This window comes from Eumetopias jubatus, unplaced genomic scaffold (genome assembly GCF_037043125.1).
Source record: "Eumetopias jubatus isolate StellerSeaLion01/CBP00866 unplaced genomic scaffold, mEumJub1_p1.0 scaffold_16, whole genome shotgun sequence".
NCBI lineage: Eukaryota > Metazoa > Chordata > Mammalia > Carnivora > Otariidae > Eumetopias > Eumetopias jubatus.
In genome coordinates, this window is record NW_028274822.1 from 45,634,025 (window position 1) to 45,659,092 (window position 25,068).

Consider the following 25,068-nt stretch of genomic DNA (forward strand, 5'->3'; position numbering starts at 1 on the left):
CAATACGTATAGCAAGTGCCCTCCTTAATGCTCATCACCCATTTAGCCCATCCCCCTACCCCTTCCCCTCCGGCAACCCTGTTTGTTCTCTTAACTATAGAGTCTCTTATGGTTTGCCTCCTTCTGTGTTTTTATCTTTGTTTTTCCTTTCCTTCCCCTATGTTCATCTGCTTTGTTTCTTAAATTCCACATGAGTGAAATCATGTATTTGTCTTTCTCTGACTGACTTATTTCCCTTAGCATAATACACTCTGGTTCCATCCACATCGTTGCAAATGGCAAGACTTGTTTTTGATGGTTGAGTAAAATTTACATATATATATATATATATATATATATATATATATATATATAATCACTCTTCTTTATCATTCATCAGTCAATGGACAATGTGGGCTCTTTCCACAATGTGGCTATTGTTGACAGCCCTGCTATAAACACTGGAGTGTGTTTGCCCCTTGGAATCAGCAATTTTGTATGCTTTGGATAAATACCTAGTAGTGCAATTGCAATTTTGAGAAACCTCAATACTGTTTTCCAGAGTGGCTGTACCAGCTTGCATTCCAACCAATAGTGCAAAAGGGTTCCCCTTTCTCTGCATCCTCGCCAACATCTGTTGTTTTCTAAGCTGGTAATTTTAACCATTCTGACAGGTGTGAGGTGGTATCTCATTGTGGTTTTGATTTGTATTTCCCTAATGATGAGTGATGTTGAGCATTTTTTCATGTATCTGCTGGCCATCTGTATGTCTTCTTTGGAGAATATCTGTTTAGTCTTCTGCCCATTTCTTTCTTTCTTTCTTTCTTTCTTTTTTATACAACCAACCACTATTGTGATAGTAGTTGGGGTCTGTTTTATTTATTTGAAATGTATGATGTTCATTTCAAACATGCCGTATATATGTCAGATCCATTGATTTAAAACAGAATTATCAAGTTTTCACAATGTGCTAGGCACTTGGCTTGAGCCAGAGATATAAAGTAGAGGAGGACACAGTCCATATTCTCTAGGAGCTCACACCTTAGTGTGGAGATAGTCAAGTACATTAATGATCAGAGTACAATGTGTCCTAGGTCTTCTGCCCATTTCTTAACTGGATTATTTATTGTTTGAGTGTTGATTTTGATGAGTTTTTTATAGATTCTGGATACTAGCCCTTTATCTGATAGGTCATTTACAATATCTTCTCCCATGCCATCAGTTGCCTTTTAGTTTTGTTGATTGTTTCCTTCACTGTGCAGAAGCTTTTTATCTCGACAATGTCCCAATAGTTCATTTTTGCTTTTGTTTCCCTTGCCTCCAGTGATATGTCTAGTGAGAAGGTGCTGAGGCTGAGGTCAAAGAGGTTGCTACCTGTTTTCTCCTCTAGGATTTTGATGGTTTCCTGTCTTACATTTAGGTTTTTTATCCACTTTGAATTTATTTTTGTGTATGGTATAAGAAAGTGGTCCACTTTTATTCTTCTGCATGTTGCTGTCCAGTTTTCCCAACACCATTTGTTGAAAAGACTTTTTTTCCATCAAATATTTTTTCCTGTTTTGTTGAAGATTAGTTGACTATATAGTTGTGGGCCATGCCTCCTTTTTTAACTGCTACTAAATAATAAGAATGATAACATGGTAGTAGTAGTAATTGTAGTGGTAATATTAATAATATATGCCAGACATTGTTATAAATGCTTCTTATGTGTTAACTCATTTAATTCTTGTAACAAATCAATGAGGTACACACTATCATTAGCCTCATGTTAAAGAAGACTAAACTGAGGCAAAGAGCAGTTAAGTACCTTGCCCACAGTCACAGGTGTAGTGGGCAAGGGAGTCTGGCTTAGAACCCAGTTGGTATGGTTCTAGAGCCTATACTTTTAAGCAGCTGCTTGGATATGCCATGGTTGATTATGCTAGTTCCCCAATATTAGACATTTAGGCATTTTCCAATTACAAAAATAAATTAACATGTGGGGAAGTGTATTAGTAAATGCTTATTTTGCTCTGCTAAAAAGTCATATTCATATTTTAAAATTATTTTTAAAGTCAGAAAAGTATGCATACTAGAAGTTAAAGCATTCCATATCATTTATACTAAGATGATTTCTTTAAAATTTTTTCTTTTATTGTAGTAAAATGTACATAACATAAAATTTATCATCTTAACCATTTCTAAGTTTAAAAACAGTTCAATGGAGTTAAGAACATTTACACTGTTGGGAAATCATCACCATCCATCTCTAGGACTTTATTTTCCCAAACTGAACTATGAGCCCATGAAATAACCTTCCATTCCCCCTCCACCACAGCCTCTGGCAAACACCCTTCTACTTCCTGTGTCTATGAATTTGACTAGTCCAGGTATTCTCATATAAGTGGAACCATATAGTAATTATCCCATTATGACTGCTTATTTCACTTATCATAATGTCTTCAAGATTCATCCATGTTGTAGTATGCATCAGATTTTCCTTCCTTTTTTAGGGCTGAATTATGTTCCATTGTATGTATACAGCACATTATGTTTACCCATTCATCCATCTTTTACCTACTGTGATTAATACTGTTATAAATATGGGTATACCAATATCTCTTGGAGTCCCTACTTTCAGTTCTTTTAGATATAAACCCAGAAGTGGAATGGTTGGATCACATGGTAATTCTATGTTTAATTTTTTAAGAAACCACCATATTGTTTTCAATAGTGACTATACCATTTTACATTCTCATCCACAGTACACAAAGTTTGGAATTCTCCAGTCTTATTAATCCTTATCTTGTTTTCTTGATAATAGCCATCCTAATGGATGTGAAGTAATTTACTGTGGTTTTGATTTGCATTTCTCTAATGATTAGTGACATTGAGTATTTTTTCATGGATTTATTGGCCATTTGTATATCTTCTCTGGAGAAATATCTATTTAAATTCTTTGCTCATTTTTGAATTGGGGTGTCTGCTTCTTTGCTGTTGTGTTCTAAGTATTCTTTATATATTATGGTAATTAATCCCTTATTGGATATAGTTTTGCAAATATTTTTCTCCTATTCCACAGACTCAGCTGAAGCCAAGAGTTGGGACACTTAACTGACTGAGCTGCATAAGGAGCTAAATGGGAAGCGTTGGGTATATGATGTTGCTAAAATTCTTAGGAGTGGAACTTAACCTAAAAAGGTATTTTGAGATTTTAAATAAATGGGGCATTTACATTTATTTGTGTCTTCTTCAGTTTCTTTCAGCAACGTTTTATAGTTTTCAGTGTACAAGTCTTTTGCCTCCTTGGTTAAGTTTATTCCTAAGTATTTTATTCTTTTTGATGCTACTGTAAATAGAACTATTTCTCTTAATTTCCTTTTCAGATTGTTCACTGTCAGTGTATAGAAACACAACTGATTTTTTTGTGTTGGCACTATTTCCTCCAACTTTGTTCAATTTAATTATTACCTCTAACAGTTGTGTGTGTGTGTGTGTGTGTGTGTGTGTGTGATCTTTAGGGTTTTCTATATGCAAGATCATGTCATCTGTAAACAGATTTTATTTTATTTCTTCCTTTCCAATTTGGATGCCTTTTTTTTTCTTGCCTAATTGGTCAGGCTAGGACTTTCACTATTATGTTAAGTAGAAGTGGCAAAAGTAGGCATCCTTGACTTCCTGATCTTAGAGGAAAAGCTTTCAGTCTTTTCTAACTATGATGTTCTCTGTTTTTCATAAATGGTCTTTATTATGTGGAGATCTTTTCCTTCTATTCCTAGTTTGTTGAGTGTTTTCATCATTAAAGGGTATTGAATGTTGTTAAATTCTTCTTCTAAATCAATTGAGATGATCATGAAGTTTTGTCCATCATTTTGTGTGGTATATTACACTGATTTTCATGTGCTGAATTATCTTTGCACTCCAGAAATAAATCCTAGTTGGTCATGGTATATAATTCCTTTAATATGCTGAATTTGGTTTGCTAGTACTTTGGTGAGGATTTTTACATCAATATTTATAAGGGATATTGGTCTATAGTTTTCTTGTAGTGTCTTTGGTTTTAGTGTCATGGTAATGCTGGTCTCATAGAATGAGTTTGGAAGCATTCCTTCAATTTATTGAAGACTTTGAGAGTTGGTGTTAATTCTTCTTTAAAAGTTTGGTAGAATTCACCAGAGAAAGCATCTAGTTATGGAGTTTTTTTATTGGGAGGTTTTTGATCACTGATTCACTCTTTACTTATTATACATCTGTTGAGATTTTCCATTTCTTCTTGAGTAACAGGTAATTTGTATGTTTCAAGAAATGTGTCAGTTTCTTCTCACTTGTTGGTTTATGACTATTCACAGTACTCTCTGATAATCCTTTTTATTTCTGTAAAATCATTAGTAATGTCTCCTTTTTCATTTCTGCTTTTAGTTGAGTCTTCTTTTGTTCTTAGGCAACCTAATGGTTTGTCAATATTGATAGTCTTTTCTGAAGAACAAAACTATTGGTTTTATTGATTTTTGTTTCTTGTTCTCCTATTTTTTATATCTCTAATCTTTATTACTTCCTTCCTTGTGCTAGCCTTAGGTTTAGTTTGCTCTTCTTTTCTAGTTCTTAGGGTATAACGTTAGGCTATTGAATTGACATTTGTCTTCTTCTTTTTTTTAAATTAAGCAGTTACGGCCACAAATTTTCCTCTTAGCACTGCATTTGCTGCATTCCGTAAGTTTCATATGATGTGTTTTCATTTTCATTTGTCTCAAGATATTTTCTAACTTCTGATGCCTTTTTTAAAAAGATTTTATTTATTTATTTGACACACAGAGAGAGAGAGAGAGAGCACAAACAGTGGGAGCAGCAGAGGGAGAGGGAGAAGCAGGCTCCCTGCTGAGCAGGGAGCCCGATGTGGGGCTTGATCCCAGGACTCTGGGATCATGACCTGAGCCAAAGACAGATGCTTAACTGACTGAGCCATCCATGTACCTCTCTTCTGATGTCTTTTTTGACCCATGGGTTTTTTAGTATAGCTGACCCTTAAACAACACAAGGGTTGGGGTGCCAATCCCTTCCCCCTACTAAAATCTGCATGTAACTTTTGACTCCTCAAAAACTTAACTACTGATAGCCTACTGTTGCCTGAAAGCCTTATTGATAACATGGTCAATTAACGTATATTTTGTATATGTACTATATACTGTATTATTACAATGAAGTAAGCTAGAGAAAAGAAAATGTTATTAAGAAAGTCATAAGGAAAATAAATTTACAGTACTATATGTAAAAATTCCATATATAAGTGGACCTGTGTAGTTCAACCTGTGTTGTTAAGGGTCAGCTGTATTAATTCCTACACATCTATGGATTTTTTTCAGTTTTCCTTCTGCTGTTGATTTCTAGTTTTATTCCATTTTGATTGGAAATGATCCTTTGTATGATTTCAATCTTTTAAAAATTTATTAAAACTTGTTTTGTGGCGAGATGATTACTTTTTTAAGACAGATAAAAGCTATTTTTTGTTCAATAAGGCTTTTAAACATCATTAAAAAATCCTGGTTTGAAAAAAACATCATTAGAAAATGGGTGCGTGTGGCTGTCTACATGTGCCCAGGTGCTAGATGGCTGTTGCCCATCCAGGTGCAACCTGCTGGTACAATGCTAGGGGTGTGGGGGAGGCCTCGGAGGATAAAAGTCCAGTGGTTTGCTGATGGCCAGGCCCCAGAGGACTCCATTAGCCCTTCCTCAGACAGAAGGGGTCAGAGCAGCTGCTGTGGTGCCCATCCTGTTGTGCAGCCCGAAGGGCAGCTGCTTCAACCATCCTCTGCACCAGGGGCTCCTCCACCCCACCTGGCACCACTGCAGTCCTACCTCAGCTCCAGCTCACAACTCGTCAAAGAAGCCCAAGGTGCATGCAGCCAGGGACATGTTCCCCACTGACTGGAGCCCACTGCCTGTAGAGTTCCTGAACCTGAGGGTACTGTAGGCTGGCAAGGGGGCCACAGCCCAGAGGTGGGTGGGTGTAATGGGGCCTTAGAGCCTGCGGACATGGGCCCACCTGAGGAGTGGGCTCCCACAGCAGGAGCCACAGGACTCGGACCCCCAGGGGAGCCTGGACTCACTGGAGGAGCTGTTCTGGAACATGGCAGGCCCAAGTCAGAAGGCTGCAGCTCCAGGGGTGGACACCCACAGCTTGCTCCAGTTCGCCTCTGAAGCCTCAGAGAGCTACACCAACAGCTTAGATTACTTACTGCAGGAGAAGTGGGAACAGGCCCTGGAGCAGGAGCTGGAGGAGCTGCTTCTGCATGACTGTTCCGACCTCAGCCCCTTGGATCTGGATGAAGATGAAGTGCCTCTCACACCCGAGCACAGGATGCTGGTGGAGAGGTTATCTGTGTCACCAGTATATCCCAGTGAGGCTGTGTTTCTACGCAGGTGTCACCTCCTGCATTGTATCCTGGATTGTTCACACCTGAAGCTGCACCTGGAAGGGCTGTTCTTCAGATGCCCCCTGGCCCAGCAGCTGTCCTTCCTGCACAGTGGCCTCGTGAGCAACCTCTACCTACGCACCCTTGACTGCCTGGTGCCCCTGCTCCAGTGGCTCTTCCAGCTGCTGACACGGCCTCCAGAAATTTCCTCAGAAGCCTTTGGCCCCCTACAGGATCTCAGCATGGATGCGTTCTTCCATCAGTCTGATGGAGTTAAGCACTGGTGGTGCCCCTCACTGCAAGAGGTCATGGAAGCATTTTATACCCTGGGAGCCCACAGTCCTGCTCTGGGACTGCAGGGGCCCTGTCAGCACGGTGGGAAAGTGTTTAAATAAATGACACTAGCCTAAGCTGCAGTGAGCAGCAGAACACCCCCCTGGAGACTGCCTTAGGCATTAGCCTGAGCTATATCTATAAGCTCCTGACACTGTGTACCTTCGCACAGCCAGGGGCCTACGCCGATGCAGACCTCTCGGGCCTAACTGAGCTGCTGTGCTGAGCTGGCCTGGAAGGGCAGCTCTGCCTGCCATGCAAGACCAATCTCCAGCAGTTTCTGCTCCTGCTCCTCAAGAACATCCAGGAGTGGCCAGGGAAGCTCCAGCAGCTATGCTGTACCCTGAGCAAGGTGTCGGATCACCATTACCATGCAGTTCTTCCTGGACGTGACCTTCTGGAGCAGACAGCTTCAAAGCCAGCCCAGCCTTGTGGTCTTTGCGCAGATGCAGGACCAGCAAGAGACATTCCCTCTCTGGCAAGAGAAGGCCCAGCTGTCTTTGCTCAGCCAGGTCCAGAGCCTCACGAGGCCATCATCCCTCTGGTAGTACCTGGGCTCTGAGACCTTGCCACCTTGCCAGGAGCAACAGCAAAGGCCACTGCCAAACTAGATCACAAAGTCTGCTACCTGCACCACAGCTTTCTGATACTGCCTGGGTGGTGGTCATTTGCCAGGACATTCTTCCAGACCAGTGGTGAGAGCTGCAGCTTGCTGTGCATGCAGTTGGGCCTCCATATTGGCACCGATATCCAGGAGAGCTTCCAGGCCATGTACTGGACCAGACTCAAGGATCTGGTTGGCCAGACCTACATCTGCTGGCAGGAACTGCTGGCCCACTGCCAGCCCCGGGCCCTATAAAAGACTAGAAAGACTAAAGGAGGCCATGGAAAGACTAAAGTTGCAAGGCAGGGCTGGCCCCAGGCTCTTTCGCTCTGAGCGAAAAGGGCTCAGGGAACAGGAGGGAGCAAAGACAGAGGCCAGAGAAGGACAAGTGTGATGAAGCAAGAGCCTGCCTTGACACTGCCCCTGACCTGCACCAGGCAACGGATGGGGCATCTCTCTGCCTGGCCCACCCCTCAGCTCTCCTTCTCTCCCAGCTGTCTTCTCTGCCGTAAGGCCTTTGTCTCCATACTCCCCGGTTTCTCTGGGCTGCCTATGCTCCCCACCCTCCTTCTTCTCTCTGTCAATAATGTGAGCTTTCTTTGTGCACACTAACGTCTTATTTCAGGAAAAAAAAAAAGAAAAAATATAAAGAAAATGGGTGCATGTGCATGCACACATGACAAGAAACATGCCTTGTTTGCCACAATACAGAGGCAAGGGGCGCCTGGGTGGCTCAGTCGTTAAGTGTCTGCCTTCGGCTCGGGTCATGATCCCGGGGTCCTGGGATCAAGCCCCACATTGGGCTCCCTGCTCGGCGGGAAGCCTGCTTCTCCCTCTCCCACTCCCCCTGCTTGTGTTCCCTCTCTCGCTGTGTCTCTCTCTGTCAAATAAATAAATAAAATCTTTTTAAAAAAATACAGAGGCAAATAAGCACATGAAAATCTGTTCCACATCACTAGCCATGAGTCAAATGCAAATTAAACCCACAATGAGATAGCACTACACACTTACAAAAATGTCTAAAATTAAAAATAGTAACAACACCAAAGGCTGCTGAGGATGCAGAGAAAATGAATCATTTATACACTGCTAGTAGGAATGCAAAATAGTTCAGGCACTCTGGAAAACAATTTGCCGGCTTTTTATAAAACTAGGCATGCATTACCATATGACCCAGCAAATGTACTCTTTTTTTTAAAATAATTTTTTATTGTTATGTTAATCACCATACATTACATCATTAGTTTTTGATGTAGTGTTCCATGATTCATTGTTTGTGCATAACACCCAGTGCTCCATGCAGAATGTGCCCTCTTTAATACCCATCACCAGGCTAACCCATCCCCCCACCCTCCTCCCCTCTAGAACCCTCAGTTTGTTTTTCAGAGTCCATCATCTCTAATGGTTCGTCTCCCCCTCCGACTTACTCCCCTTCATTCTTCCCCTCCTGCTATCTTCTTCTTCTTAGACCCAGCAAATGTACTCTTGAGCATTTATCACAAAAAAGGGAAAAACCTATGTTCACACAAAAACCTGTACACAAATGTTCGCACCAGCTTTATTTGTACTGGGCAAAAATTAGAAATAATCCAAATGTCCTTCAACCAGTGAGTTGTTAACAAAAGTGTGGTACATCCATATCATGGAACACTATTCAGCAATAAAAAGCAAGTAATTATTGATATATGCAACAACTTGGATGAATGGCAAGGGAATTATGTTGAACAAGAAAAGCTAAGATGAAAAGGTTATATATCACAGGATTCTATTCACATAACATTCTCAAAATGACAAAATTATAGAGATGGAGAAGAGAATGGATTAGTGGCTACCAGAGGTTAGAGATGAGGAAGAATAGCATGAGGTAGTCTTGGGTTGATGGAAGAGTTGTGTATCTTGATTGTGGTGATGGTTACATGAACTTACACATGTGATAAATCTAATAAAACTACACACACACATACACATGCAAATGAATGCATATAAAACTGTTTAAATCTGAATAAACTCTGTGGCTTGTAACTGTCATTTTACTGGTTTTTGAAGATGTTACCATTGGGGGAAACTTGGTAAAGGAGACTTCCCTGTGTTTTGTTTTGTTCTGAAAGATTATTTTAGAGAGAGAGCGCGCGCAAGCGGAAGGGGTAGGGAGAGGGAGCGAGAATCTCAAGCAGACTCCACGCTAAGTGCGGAGCCCAATGCAGGGCTTGATCCCACGACCTGGAGACCACGACCGGAGCTGAAACCAAGGGTCAGAAGCTCAACCCACTGAGCCACCCAGGTGCACCACCCGTTATTTTTTATGACTTCCTGAATATCTATAATTATTTAAAAATAAAAAGTTTAAAAAGAAAACACAGCTACCTGAAGTTATAATTAAGGTACTATAATATGTATCTTTTAACATTTCTGTTTTATCAAAACTAATTATCAGAAATCCATGTCTATAGAGATGTGATATTCCAGAAAAGACAGGGTATACTGTTTGTGTTAAGAAATGGAGCATATCTCCATGTGTTGCATAAATGTAGCAGGATGATTGTAGGAGGGGCCAACTGTGTTACCCTACTACACTATGATACTCTGTATTATTACTGTAGTTCCATAAGTACCTGCAAAAGCCATGCAAACATGGTCATCAAGGGCACAAATTTTCCTCACAGTTCTTTCATCTTGAAGCTTGGCAACAGATTTTTTTTCTACTCCAAGCACAACTATATCAGTACCTCGGATTCCAACCTGCCAAATGATTAAAGAAAACATAATGTCAGTTTTAACATTAAAATGAAATTATTCTAACACATGACTTAGAGGAAAAGGCTTTTCCTTAACTGTTCAATAAATGTGAGAAAAGTAGACTTCCAAGAAAACAGCTGCATAGGTATGGGATTACTAGAAGTCCATTCTCCAAACCCAAAGCAAAGCAGACAAATACATAGAAATTGGAAGAATATACCACCAATGCTGAAGCTACAAGAGTGTCCTAAACTCAAGCAATACATCTGAAGAAGTGCTAACTAGATAGGTAATAATTTTAACCAAAATGAAAGGAAATGCTGGAAATCTATATGGATTCCTTATAGAATGGGCAGTACTAGTAGTGGTGGTAGCAGAAGTAGTATAGAAAATTAAGTAGATAAAATTCTGAAAGCTCTCCCATGTATCTCACAATCTGGAGGGATAATGCTTGGGGTCTATAAGCCAAGAGAAAGACCAAATGCCTTCACTCCAGTTCACTGATCAATAAAACCTCCATTCAAACATGAATACAACAAGAAGAATCACTATTGCTCCTCCCTCTATCCCTTCCCTTGGGAGTGCAGTGGGAAAATGTCTAAAGAATAATGTATAAAGATAGTAGTTCTCAAACTGGGACTTCCGTGGAAACATGTCTATATTCTCAGGGGTTCAAGAGTAATAGATGAGAAGTTTAATTCTGTATTACACTGGTGATCTAAATATTTTGATACAGGTATTTGTGTTTATGATTGCCTTCTAGCCAAGTGTGATATTAGTACTAATTATGCAAATAGGTGGGCTCTGAAATAGTATCATTGAAGTAGAAATACAGAACAGGTTAAATACAGAACTAGACCTGAGATTACATCTTTCTTTATTTCTTTTTTTTTAAAGATTTTATTTATTTATTTGACAGAGAGAGACACAGCGAGGGAGGGAACACAAGCAGGGGGAGTGGAAGAGGGAGAAGCAGGCTTCCCGCAGGGCAGGGAGCCTTGATGAGGGGCTCGATCCCAGGACCCTGGGATCATGACCCGAGCCGAAGGCAGACGCTTAACGACTGAACCACCCAGGCGCCCCAAATCTTTCAATTAAATAAAACTTAAGACAATTTATCAAGGCTTTTGCTCTTACTGTTCTCTCACTTCATTCCAGTCTGTCAATTTATCTGATAGGCCTTTACCTAATCATCCTATCTAAAACCAACAACTCTCCCTCAACATTCCCACCTTCATCTAAGAGACTCATGTTGAACTTTATATCCTACAGGTATTATGCCTTCTTATCAAGCCAAGGGACATTATAATAATATAATATCTATTATGACTCAAGAAAATCTCAATATTTTCCCCAAATTGTAATAAATGAAATTAATTGATCACCACATATATAATAAGTTTTATAATTCTCACCTAAACAGTTTTGAATTAATAAAGAAATTAAAACTTCTAACACAGACTATCTAGAAAATGTTTATTTATTTATTTATGTATTTATTAAAGATTTTTTATTTATTTGAGAGAGAGAAAGAGAAAGCACAAGCAGGGAGGAGGAACAGAGGGAGAGGGAGAAGCAGACTCCCTGCTGAGCAGGGAGCCTGATGCGGGGCTTGATCCCAGGACCCTGAGATTATGACCTGAGCCGAAGGCAGACCCTACACTGACTGAGCTACCCAGGCACCCCTAGAAAATGTTTATAATGAAAATCCTAATATCAAAGTCTTTTGTATGTGGGTAAAATTATTCTCACAAGAAAATTCATAATCTCGTTTTATAAAATCAAATAAAAAATTAATTATGAATTCATTCAAGAAGTTCAAGAAGGAATAAAAGTATTTAAGCTAAGCTTACAAGGTGAATAAGAAAAAGCAGAAATTAATGATTAGGGAGAAAACAATAAAATTGTTAAGTAATACCAACAGATAGTTTTTTAAATAATAATGAAGAGATGTCTCAGTTAATCTAGCCAAGAGGGGCAAAGTGTAAAAATTATATAAAATTGTGAAAAACCAAGAATTTAAAAATTATAGCCCTAAGTTAACAAATTTGAAAATCTGAGTGAAAAGGATGACAAACTAGAAAAATTTTAAACTGCGCATGCGGACTCAAGAAAATATAGAAAACAGAGTCTCTCTAACAAACATGAGATAATTTCAAAAACAAGTGTCATGCCTAGAAGGTTCATGGATGAATTTTTCCTGATTATCTGTTATGGGTAATTCCTACATTATTTAAATTATTCCATGAATGGGACACCTGGGTGGCTCAGTCAGTTAAACCTCTACCTTCAGCTCAGGTCATAATCCCAGGACCCTGGAATTGAGTCCCACATCAGGCTCCTTGCTCAAGTGAGGAGCCTGCTTTTCCCTCAGCCTGGTGCTTCCCCTGCTTGTGTGCTCGCTCTCTCACTGACAAATAAATAAATCAATCCTAAAAAAATCTTAAAAAAAAATTATTCCATGGTACAGATCAAAATGGAAATGTTCCTAACTCTGTTTTGGAAAGCTATGTAACAATGTTAAAATCTGGCAAATAAGACATTTTCTAAATAAAGAAAAGTACTAATGATTTTCACTTAGGAAAGCTCATGTCAAAAAAAAAAAAAAGGAAAGCTGATGTCAAAAAATTATTTTTTTTTTAGCTGATGTCAAAAGTTCCAAACAAGATATTTACAAATAGAATCTACGAATACAGAAAAACAGTAATATTCCATAAACAGTTATGGTTCATTCCAGGAATTTTAGGAATGTCAATAAAAGTAAATCTTTTAATATAAATGTTACAGGGGATAGTGAAGATCTGTTATTTTTGACCTTCTGATAACAACAGCACTTCAATTTTTCTTGGAGAAATACTGAGTCTTTGGCTGGGGCTGTAATGCAACCCAGCCTCATCAAACAGTAAATCCCTGAAGTTTTACTGAGGGGCGCCTGGGTGGCACTCAGCCTTTAAGTGTCTGCCTTGGGCTCCGGTCATAATCCCAGGATCCTGGGATCGAGCCCCGCATTGAGCCCCGCATCGGGCTCCCTGCTCTGCGGGAAACCTGCTTCTCCTTCTTCCATTCCCCCTGCTTGTGTTCCGTCTCTCGCTATGTCTCTCTCTGTCAAATAAATAAATAAAATCTTAAAAAAAAAAAGAAGTTTTACTGAAAATGTTTGGAAGACAGGATAATTCTTTACCTATTGATAGGAGCCACTCCTTAGGGAGGTCATGTCTCAGAGTGAAAGTAATATGTAGAGGAAGCAAGAGATGGAGAGGAAGATAGAAAAGAGGAAAGGAGGGAAGGAGAGACAGAGACATACCAGTTCTGGGGATATCATTTAAGACCCTAGTAGCCATATAATTGAGACTAAAAGGAAGGTTTACCCCTGCTCCCTTTGGGTACTTGATTCGATACAGTTGGCCCTTGAACAATGCAGGGGTTAAGGGTGCCAACTCTATCCCTTTGTACAGTTGAAAATCCGTGTATAACTTCTGACTCCCCAAAACTTAACTACTAATAGCCCATTGTTGACTGGCAGCCTTACCGGTATCAACAGTTGATTAACACATATTTTGTACATCGTATACTGTATTCTTACAATAAAGTAAGCTAGAGAAAAGAAAATACTAAGAAAATCATAAGAAAAAAAGAAAATCATAAGGAAGAGATATACATTTATAGTATATTGTAAAAAAATTCGAGTATAAGTGAACCTATGCAGTTCAAACTCATCCTCAGTTTTTGTTTAAATCAGTTGGAGTTGTGTTTCTGATGTTTGCAACCGAAATAGTCCTAACTAAAACAATTGAATAGTATAAAGTCAATGACAAAAGCTACAAAAACATTTGATAAAATTCAACATCCACACCTAGTTTAAAAACAACACTAGAAAAGCAGGAAGACTATTTGTGAAGACTATTTCATAACTTATTTAAAGTATCACAAAATTGTGGTATCTCTCCCAATCAGATGGGGGTTCCCAAATGTGGGGTGACAATTTGGTAGAAGTCGGTGGCGCAGATGGTGAAAGAATTCACCTGAAGCGGAACAAAGGAGATAGAATTTTACTGAATACACCACAAGGGAGAAGCAGGCAGGACAGCAAAGAAGAGGCTGTCTGCCAGAAGGCAGCGGGTGGGGGCTGGATTTAAAGGGGGAAGCAAGGGGGCACCTGGGGGGCTCAGTCTGTTAAGCGTCCAACTCTTGATCTCAGCTCAGGTCTTATCTCAGGGTTCAAGCCCCATGTTGGGCTCCACACTGGGCGTGGAGCCTACTTAAAAAGTAAATAAAATAAATAAAATAAGGGGTTCCTGGGGTGGCTCAGTCGATTAAGCATACAACTCTTGATTTCAGCTCAGGTCATGATCTCAGGATGGTGGGTTTGAGCCCTGCATCAGGCTTCACATTCAGCACAGAGTCTGCTGGAGATTCTCTCGCTCTGCCCCTCCTCCCTGCTTGAGCTCTCTTTCTCTCTCTCTCAAATACATACATAAATAAAATATTTTAATAAAATAAAAAATAGGAACAAAAAATAAAGAGGGAAGGTGAGGAGGTATGGGGACATACGGAATTTTCCCTTTTTTGGTAACTGTGCCTGGTTTTAAGTAGCCCATTGGTTAGTTATGGCCTATGGATATTTAGAGATGGGTTGCTTGATGGGCCTGTCTGTATTCAGCCAGGGGGTTGGAAGTCACTGTGGACCCTTTTGCCTTCCTTAGGTTTCCATTGCTCAAGTCTGTTGTTGGACTCTACAAAACTGGCAGCCAGAATCATCTGAGAAAATGAGTCACCATCCATTCCACTTGTTAAGCCAAAAACCCAGTTGTTATCCTTTATAGCTCCTCCTCTCACACCATCCATTTCCAACCAACTACCTTGTTTTTGTCCATTTTACCTACACAAGTTATCCAACTTCCCAACAACACTCTAATACAAGCAACCATCATTTCTTGCTTGGACCGTACAGGACTGCATAGCCTACTAGGTTTTCCACTTTCTACCTTTGCTCCCCACCTCTCCATCCTCCCACCCCCATCCTGTACTGCCACCTAGTCTCTACGAGGCTGCCGGGGTGAGCTTTTAAAAACATCAGTAGGGTCAGATTACTCTTCATTTGAATATCCCTCCACAGCACTCCCCTGCACTTAGAAAATCTTTGTAAGGTCTTTAGTCTTGCTTATAAAGTTGGGACAGATCTAGCTCGTGCCTATTTCTCCAATAGTATGTCATTGTTATTCACCAAACTCCAGCCACATTACCTTATTTAGAGACTTTTTCAAGCACAATTCTGTTTCCCTCCGCTGAAATTTCACATGTAATATTCCCTCTGCCTGGAATGCTTCTCTTCCTATTTCAAGTCTCAATTTCAATTTCCCCTCAAGGAGTCCTTCTCTATTATTCTTTAAACAACAACCTGTTCTGTCCTTTCAGTCAGCACATTTATAATTATTTATTTATTCATTATACTTGTCTCTCCAAATAGTATCTCTGAGGGCAAGGAAACAATCAGAGGAATCTAGAAAGTGGGATGCTCCACTGAACAATTAACCCAGTCTCTTCAAGAAGTCAAAGCCATGAAAAAAGAGGAGATGCTGTTCAAGAATAAAACAGATACCTAAGGGCTAAGCACAGTACACAGACTTTAGATTCAGACTCAACACAACTACAAAAAGATATTTTGTAAGCAATAAGTAAAATCAGAATGTAGACTATTACAAAATATTAAGGAGTTTTTGTCAATTTCATTAGGAATGATAATGGTCTTAAGAGACAACTTTATTTAAATGATGAAATATCTTGTTATCAGGGATTTATTTTAAAATAATAATAGATTTTGGAGCGCCTGGGTGGCTCAGTCGTTAAGCATCTGCCTTCAGCTCAGGTCTGGTCCCAGGGTCCTGGGATCTAGCCCCGCATCAGGCTCCCTGCTCTGCGGGAGGCCTGCTTCTCCCTCTCCCACTCCCCCTGCTTGTGTTCCCTCTCTCGCTGTGTCTCCCTCTGTCAAATAAAATCTTTAAAATAATAATAATAATAATAATAGATTTAAATGTAAAATGCAAAACTATAAACTTTTATGGAAAAATTTTGGGATCTGGGCAAAGGGTTTTTAGACTTAGCACCCAAAAAATATGAACCATAAGAGGAAAAATTGTTAAATTGGGTCTCATCAAAATTATAAACTTTTGCTCTATGAAAGTCCATGAGAAAAGGAAGAAAAGATGAGCTACAGAGACAGAGGAAATATTTGCAAACCCCATATCTGATGAAGAACTGGAATCTGGAATATATAAAGAACCGTCAGAACTCAACAGTAGAAAAACCAATCCAGTTAGAAAATGGATAAAAGACATGAAAGACATTTCACTGAAGAAGACATACAGATGGCAAATGAGCACATGAAAATCTGCTTGACATCATTAGCCATTTAATGGCTAATTTAAAACCACAATGAGGTATCACTATACACTTATCAGAATGAACAAAATGAAAAATAGTAACACCAAATGCTGGCAAGGATGTATGGAAGCTGGATCACTCACTGCTAGTGGGGATATAAAATGATATAGCTACTCTGGGAAACAATTTAGCAGTTTCTTATAAAACCAAACCTGTAATTACCATATGATCCAGTAATTGCACAGCTGGAGATTTATATCAGAGAGAAAACACTTATGTTTACACAAAAAACTGCTACAAATGTTCATAACATATCTATAAATAATAGCTCCAAACTGTAAACAACCCAAATGTTTTTCAACAAGAGAATAAACACTGTGGTACATCCATACTGTGGGATACTACTCAGCAATAAAATGCTGGTACATTCAACAACTTACGTGAACCTCAAGGGAAATAAAAAGCAAATCCCAAAGGTTTTGTACTGTATGATACCATTTATATAATACTTTGAAATGAAAACATTTTAGAAATGGAGGACAGATGACTGCTTTGAGAGATGAGGGCTATGGATAGGAGGGTGTGTGGGGGCAGGGTAAGGAGGTGGGTGTGGTGATAAAAGAGCAGCATAAGGAATCCTTGTGGAGTTGGGACTGTTCAGTATCTTGACTGTGGATACAAGAAAGTACACAGGCAATAAAATCTGACAGAACTTAATATCCACATGAATTAGTACAAGGGTTACTGGAGAAACCTGAATAAAACAGGTGGGCTTGTATCAATGTCAGTAACCTGGTTGTAATATTGTGCTATACTTTTGCAAATGCTACCATTAGCAGAAAATGGGAAAAGTACACAAGGAATCCCTATGTATTGTTTCTTTTTTTTTTAAGTTTATATATTTAAGTAATCTCTACACCCAATATGAAGCTTGAACTCATGACCCTGATATCAAGAGCTGCATACTCTACCAACTGAACCAGCCAGGTGCCCTCAAATCTCTGTGTATTATTTCTTACAACTGCATGTGAATCTACAATTATCTCAATAAAAAATTCAATTAAAATTATTCTATTGGAAAGAGGGAAAAGTTGGGGAAAGATAAAACAGATTGGTAGAATGTTGGTAATTGTTGGAGCTGGGTAATGGGTATACAGAGGTTCATTATGGTATTCCCTTTATATCTTTGTGTGTTCAAAATATTCCATAGTAAAAAGTTAAAAATAAATAAAATAAACATAAAAACAAACAAACCTTGAATTTCTCTACCGGCTTTTTCTCACCAACAATTTAAACACATGCTAAAGTCTCCCTTATCTTAAACAAAGTCTTAAAGACCACTTCACTTCAATCCCACCCCTCTTTCAACCTCTTCAAAGCCAAATATTGTCATCATCCTTCGGCTGATGGCAACATGGTTTCTACCCCCACTCCTCCCAGAGTTTAGTCAAGGTAGACTACACACAGGTCATTAAAGTCCCTCATGGTTGTAGGTTATCCTCTACATAGTCCATTAGTCTATAGTCTACATTTCAGCTTTTCAAGGGAAGAGTACTCAACAATACTCATTTACTCGACCTTCAACATATATTTTAAGCAGAGGAGAGAAATGATGCACTTCAAAATTACTATCTCCAGTCCATATCAATCCTCTGAGTTCCAAACATGTATATTTATATATACTCATGCCTCACAGTCTCTGTACGTCAGGAATCTGGACACAGTTTATCCTCTAGCTTCGGGTCTCTCACAAGCCTGCAATCAAATTGCCTTCTAGGGCTGCACTCACCTCAAGGCTCATGAGGGAGGATCCATTTCCAAGCTCACTCACATGGTTGTTAGATTCAATTCCTCACACATTGTTGGGACTAAGGATCTCAGTTCCTTGCTACATAGGACCCTCCATAGAGCAACTAAAAATGGCAGCTATGTTCCACAAGAATAAGCAAGTGAGAATGAAAGAGGGCGAGCAAGACATAAGTCACCATCTCTTTGTAACCTAACCTCTGAAGTGACATCCCATCACTTTTGCCTATCCGAATTCCTGGAAACAAGTCACTAGATTCAGCCCACACCCAAGGGGAGAGGATTACACAAGGGCATGAGCACCAGAAAGTGGGGATCACTGTACGTCATTTTAGAGGCTACTTATAAGGCTTCCATAAGCATCTCAACCTCAGCAAGTCCAAACCTCAATCCTTCAGTCAAACTTAGAGCTTCATGTTCCCTAAGGAAGTGGTGGGGCCATTTACTAAGAGGCTAAATCCAGAAGCAGAGGCATCATCTTTTATTCCTCCCTCTTCAGTACCTCCTACTCTCCTCCCCCACCCAATACCATCTGAATAATAAGCAAATTGTGTCAACTATACCATTAAAGTTTTCTGGAATCTGCCTTATTCTCCTTTCTGCCCCAACCCTTGTAAAAACTATTATCTTTCATGTGGGTTGCTTCATAGACTCCTATGTGGTTTCCCTGCTTCCAGTCTTGATATTATCCAATCCACTGACCACATTGGAGTCTGAGAAATCTTTGAAAAATAAAAACATGAAAAAAAGAAAAAAAATCTGAATGTGGCATTTCTCTACTTAAATACTTGTACTAGTAAGGACCATTTCTCACTAAGCAAACTGAGACAGCACAGAGCTGGACTTGAAACAGAAAGATCTAGGGACTGTAATATTTACTCTGCATATTGGCCTTTCACTCTCTTAATACAGAGCAGCTGTATTTACAGGAAAAAAAAAAAAAGATGGCCACTGGCAATCTTGGACACACATCCCAACAGTTGTCCCAAAGGAAAAAAGCTACCACTATCTCTAGTTTAAAAAGTCCTAAGGATGGATTTGAGTCACATGCTCATCACTGTGTCCAGGAGGATAGAAACTAAGAATGATTCTACCTTGGTCATGTGAGTACCTCTGTGGTTGGACAAATGTAGTCTGTTTCTAGAAGGACTGATCCGTAATAATCTAGAGAATGACAACAGGCACATTAAAACCCTTCAAAGCCTCTTATTTCCTTAAAGTCATTCTATGATCCAGCCCCCCTTTCTAGCTTTATCTCTTCCTGGTTTTACATTGCTTCAGCAATCTGGAATGCCTTCCAATTCATAGAATATAGTTGTCTTTTGCTAATTGGTCTTCACATGCCATTTCCTTTGTCTAAAATACTCTTCCTTCTTTCCACTTTTCAACATATTCATCTTTTAGGTGTCTACTTAAATATTACTTCCTCAGGAGAACCTTCTTAACACCTAGAGTTCCCATACTACTCCCTTCTCTCCCCATTATAATACTCATTTAGGTCTTGTTAGGACTATTTACTTAATCATCTAATGTGCCTGCTAGATAGTAAGCTCTCTGAGGACAAGAAGTGAGTCTCTCTTACTCATTCTGAAACCCTAGGACCCAGCACCATGTTTGGCATACATAAGTGTTCAACAAAAATGTCTTGAAATAATAAATGAAAGCGCCAGAAGAATAACAGACAAAAGTGAAAGGAAAAGTGAAAATGAAGGAATAGTAAATAATAATAGATATCTTTTATTAAATACCTGCTGTGAACCAGACACTGTGCAAGATGTTTAACACATATTATTACCTCATTTAACTCTCTCGTCAACCCTATGAAGCAGGTGCTATTTTGGTATCTATTTTACTATTAAAGAAACTATAACTTAGAGAAGTTAGTTGCTTTGCATGATATATACCTGGCTTCCATATTCATGATATGATGGCTAATTATTATACAAATATTTATTGAAGAAACTGCATGATACAATGCAAAGAGCAGAGGCTCTGGAACTAGAAAAAATTAAGTGTGAACATGGGCTCCATCACTTTCTAGCTGGTTACCTTCAGCAAGCTATAAAAGTTTCTGAATCAGTTTCCACATATATAAAAAGGGGATTAAATACTATACTTAACATTAATAACATACATAAAATACTTGGTACAAAAGAAATATTACTTAAAGGCTTACTTTTTAAAATTTTTTTATTGTTACGTTAATCACCATACATTACATCATTAGTTTTGGATGTAGTGTTCCATGATTCATTGTTTGTGCATAACACCCAGTGCTCCACACAGAATGTGCCCTCTTTAATACCCAACACCAGGCTAACCCAACCCCCTCCCCTCTAGAACCCTCAGTTTGTTTTTCAGAGTCCATCGTCTCTAATGGTTCATCTCCCCCTCCGACTTACTCCCCTTCATTCTTCCCCTCCTGCTATCTTCTTCTTCTTTTTTTTTCTTAACATATATTGCATTATTTGTTTCAGAAGTACAGATCTGTGATTCAACAGTCTTGCACAATTCACAGCGCTCACCATAGCACATACCCTCCCCAATGTCTATCACCCAGTTAAAGGCTTACTTTTTACCCTGCCCCTCCACTGTAATATATCGTGTGGTAGAAATACAAGAGGAATTATGCTACCTAGATTCTCTTTTTTTTTTCAGATTTTATTTATTTATTTGTCAGAGAGAGAAGAGAGAAGCAGCACAAGCAGAGGGAGCTGCCGGCAGAGGGAGAAGCAGCGCCCCCCTGAGCAAGGAGCCTGACGTGATACTCAATCCCAGGACCCTGGGATCATGACCTGAGCCGAAGGCAGACACTTAACAGACTGAGCCACCCAGGCGTCCCTATGTTACCTAGGTTCTTGAAGATCTTACTATCCAGTTGGTGTGAAAAGACTATTAAATATACTTGAAATTAAAGTGAATACAAGGCCAAATAGTAGATACTCTATAATGCTATGTGGTACTGAGCCACCCAGGCGTCCCAATGCTACCTAGGTTCTTGAAGATCTTACTATCCAGTTGGTGTGAGAAGACTATTTATTAAACATACTTGAAATTAAAGTGAATACGAGGCCAAATAGTAGATACTCTATAATGCTATGTGGTACAGATTGTTAAGTTCAGAAAAAGAATAAGAGTCACTATGGCTGCAGCAGATCAGAGAAGGCTTCATCAAGAAGAAGAAATGTGCAGAGATTCTCAGAGGATACATAAGAGGGAGTGTGGCATAAATAAAGGTGTTTTTCTCCTCCACCCACAAACATATATGAGAAAAACCATGAAGCTGCCCCTTTAATTAAAGAGGGTGGATAAGGATTATGGAAGACAGTGATGGCCAGAATGTGAAGCTAAGATTTGTAAAAGCAGGAAACATGGAGCTAGTAACAGTTTGGGGTCAGGGAAAGGACAGAATGAGGAATGGTAATAAATCTTACCTTTTTCATGGGAATACTGTAAAGGATTCATTGTTTTTTTTCTAAGAAGAAAGGTATGACCTCTCCAAAATGTTATTCAGACATATTTTTCATTTATAGAAAAGGGAACTAAAGCAAAAAGAAAACAGGCCTCTTGCCTCACTTCATGCTATAAGATAATCACCAAGAAGGAAGTAGGACCCAAGCCTCTAATTGTGGTCCCTATAACTTCTTGTATTACTAAATAATATTGCATCCACATACTGGTCAAAACTGGTCAACCTTGGCTTATTTGCAACTCATCATAACAAATGTTGTTTATAGACAGAATATTTTGAGACATATTTTAATAAGCAAGTGCCATTATAAACTTTACCCCACATAAAAGGTCATAGCACCCTCACGGAAACACAATGAACAACTCCATACAAAGATGCAAATTATAATTTCAGAATCCTGAGACAAAAACTGTCTCATCCTTCCAATGTATCTTTAAAAATGCCCACTATAGGTATTTTTATATCCTTACCCTTTTACAGCTGATTACAAAGGAACTATCAATCAGTTCTATAGCATTCTTAAAACATTTTAAATGAGCCAATGTGGCTTCTTATTACACCCCAGTCTTCTCCCATTACTTTCTTTATTTTAGGCTCTAAAACTTGGGCATTATTTTCTAACCATATGCTTCATGCCTTACTGGGGATTATACAACTTTTTGTTTTTATCAAAATGGTACCCTTTTGGTTTAAGCTACATCAGGCTTTTCTTAAATTTACAATTCTAAAAAAATTACTTATAAAACAGAAGCAAAACTAGAGGGCCCAATTAAATAGAAGAATACTTAAAGAATGATAAGATTCTTTCTAGTGTTATTTTTTTTACCACTTTACATTTGATAGATTTACAATAAAAGTGAATTATTTCCTTCCATAACTAAGTTGGTATGCAAAGTGAGGAAAAATAGAGACACTGCTGGACTTAGAAATGCACTGTGTATTCTCCATACCTGGTGTCTCAATTTCCAAAATGCACAACAAACATGCCCATGAAATTCGAGAGATTTAAAAGAAATTATATCCTTCAGGGACGCCTGGGTGGCTTGGCTCAGTCAGTTAAGCGTCTGCTTCCGCTCAGGTCATGATCCAAGGATCCTGGGATTGAGCCTAGCATCAGGCTGCCTGCTCAGCAGGGAGTCTGCTTCTCCCTCTCCCTCCGCCCCTCCTCCCTGCTCGTGAGCAATCTCTCTCTCTCTCTCTCTCTCTCTCTCTCTCTCTCTCTCTCTCTCGCCTGAGCGCTCTCTCAAATAAATAAATAAATAAATAAATAGTATCCTTCTGAATTCATAGGTTAGGACTTAAGAGGATTTGGGGTAATAGATTCTTGCTCACCATGGTAATTTTGTCCTTTTTAAATTTTATAAATCACTATGAGATTAATGTAATTAAAACTTGTCAGGGATATTACTGCTACCCTGAGTACTTAAGTTTTTCAGAAATGTGGATACTTAAATATAAAGTAGGGTATAATCTCTCAAAGAATTTCAGCATTATTTGAACAACAAACAAAAAAGTGGCAAAAGAATGGAGATTCTTGGGGCTTAGAGCCTCTAAAAGGCTGCCAAATAGTCCAGTGAAAATCTTAGGACAATTACTTTTAACAGGTGGAAGTGTGTGATAACCGGCTTAGCGTTTTTGACCATTTCCTCGCCAACAGATTCAATTTTACATTGATTGTCCCTATTTCAGGGAGCAGGCATGGCCTATTTTTAATGTAATTATTACTAAACAACAGTACCCACATGAAGGAACTGTTACTTTTCCATGCATCTGTGGATTCCTGAGGAAGCCGATCATGTGCATCCAGGAAGGCTGTTATTGGCTGGAAGAAGTTTTTTCTTCCCCTGTTAGACACAGCATTAATATCTCTTCTAAAATCAAAGCTTCAACTCACATCCTAGTTTTGTGTCTGTAGCTATCGTTCTTCAAAAGCAGCTACCCACCTATGAAATCTACTAACTTTAATCCCGCCACTTCCAGCCCAAATTTCAGAAAGGGCATCTCTCTCGATAAAAAGAACGAAGCAATTCTCACAAGTGGGAGACTCTCCTTTTCTGACCCGCTACACCAGGGCCTTGGGTTGGGGCAGCGGGGTGAGGAAGACATGGCGGGGGGAGGGGGGCGGGGGCAGTGGTGGAGAAACTGATCGCTCACCGCCGTGGATCCTTTCTTCACTGCTTCCTGAGCATATTCCACTTGGAAAAGGTGTCCATCTGGGGAGAAGACAGTGATTGCCCGGTCATACCGAGATGCCATGGCACAGGCCTACGCCAGTTCCTGCGGTGCCAGTGACGCTACCGCCAGAAAAACCAGCGGGAAGTGTCTCAGCCGCTGACACCTGCCACCCGGAAGTGCTTGCCCAGAGCCTCGAGATGCCTCCCGGAAGTGCTTGCGCACGCACCGTGAGTTGTCCTCTGGCAGCCCTGGAGCCCAGGGCCAGGATGCAGCCCAAAAGTCCTTGTTCCGCTTGCCTGTGTGCGGCTGTGCCTGTGAGATGGCTGAGTTCCTCTGCTACCATTAGTGCTTGGTGCACACTTCCCGGTTTTTCCACTACGGGTGTTGTCCTAGGGGTGGTGTCAAATCGCTCCGGGTATAAAAAGGACAGCTAAGAGTAGGGCTTCACAAAGAGAAAATCGAAGATATTTTGGTTATCTCAAACCTGTCAGAGAACCAGTGCTAAGTTAAATTTCAACCTCTTCATTTAGCTCCAAATTGCAAATTTCATTTCGCTCTCTCACTTATGTCGTTTTTAAGTCAAGGAAAGCAATAATTTTATTTTCTGCCTTGTGAATGGCAGAAAATTTTTATTTTCTTCTAATGACAGGAATTAAGATGGTACTATTTTAATCAAATAAATTTTTTAAAAGCCCAGCTTAACAGTGTGGCTTTGGGTAGGTATATTATATTTCACTTCCCTAAAAGTGACCTGTAAAAGGATAATAATCCCGACTTCACAAGTTTGTTGTAAAAAGCAAATGAAATAACGCATTACTGTATGAAGGCATTACCTATCACAGATAAGCACTTGAAAAATGTTAACTTTTGTTATTAATCATTGAGCTAACTAAAAAGTTAAGATTATTCTGTAAGAGAGAAATTAGGAAGAGTAAAAATGTAGCATGAGCCCACTTACATGTTTTTTAAATGTATGTACAAACATATTTCTAAATCTATAGAGAAAAGAGTGAGAGGGCATACATCAAGTTGACAAGAGTGGTTTTCTTTGCAAGAGTCCAGGGATTGGAAACAGAATGAGGAGACATGGTAAGGAGAGAGAAGTTGTTGTTCTAAACTTTACATCTGTATTTTAAAATTTTTACAGTAAGCATAGTTTATCTTTATACTTATAAACAGTATAATGTAACAGT

General features: G+C 39.4%; 1 protein-coding gene and 1 pseudogene across 1 annotated transcript in view; one reads left to right on the top strand and one right to left on the bottom strand.

Moving 5' to 3' along the window:
• Positions 1 to 23,956, bottom strand: part of PSMA8 (proteasome 20S subunit alpha 8) — a 41,712-nt gene extending 17,756 nt beyond the window's left edge. Inside the window, exons 1-2 of the mRNA XM_028098405.1 lie at positions 23,855 to 23,956; positions 9,918 to 10,044 (exon numbers count right to left, since the gene is read on the bottom strand). Of these exons, the coding sequence (XP_027954206.1) occupies positions 9,918 to 10,044; positions 23,855 to 23,956 (229 nt within the window). The remainder of the gene's footprint in view (positions 1 to 9,917; positions 10,045 to 23,854) is intronic.
• Positions 1,617 to 7,560, top strand: LOC114204972 (protein FAM178B pseudogene; annotated as a pseudogene).
• Positions 23,957 to 25,068: the final 1,112 nt, after the last annotated feature.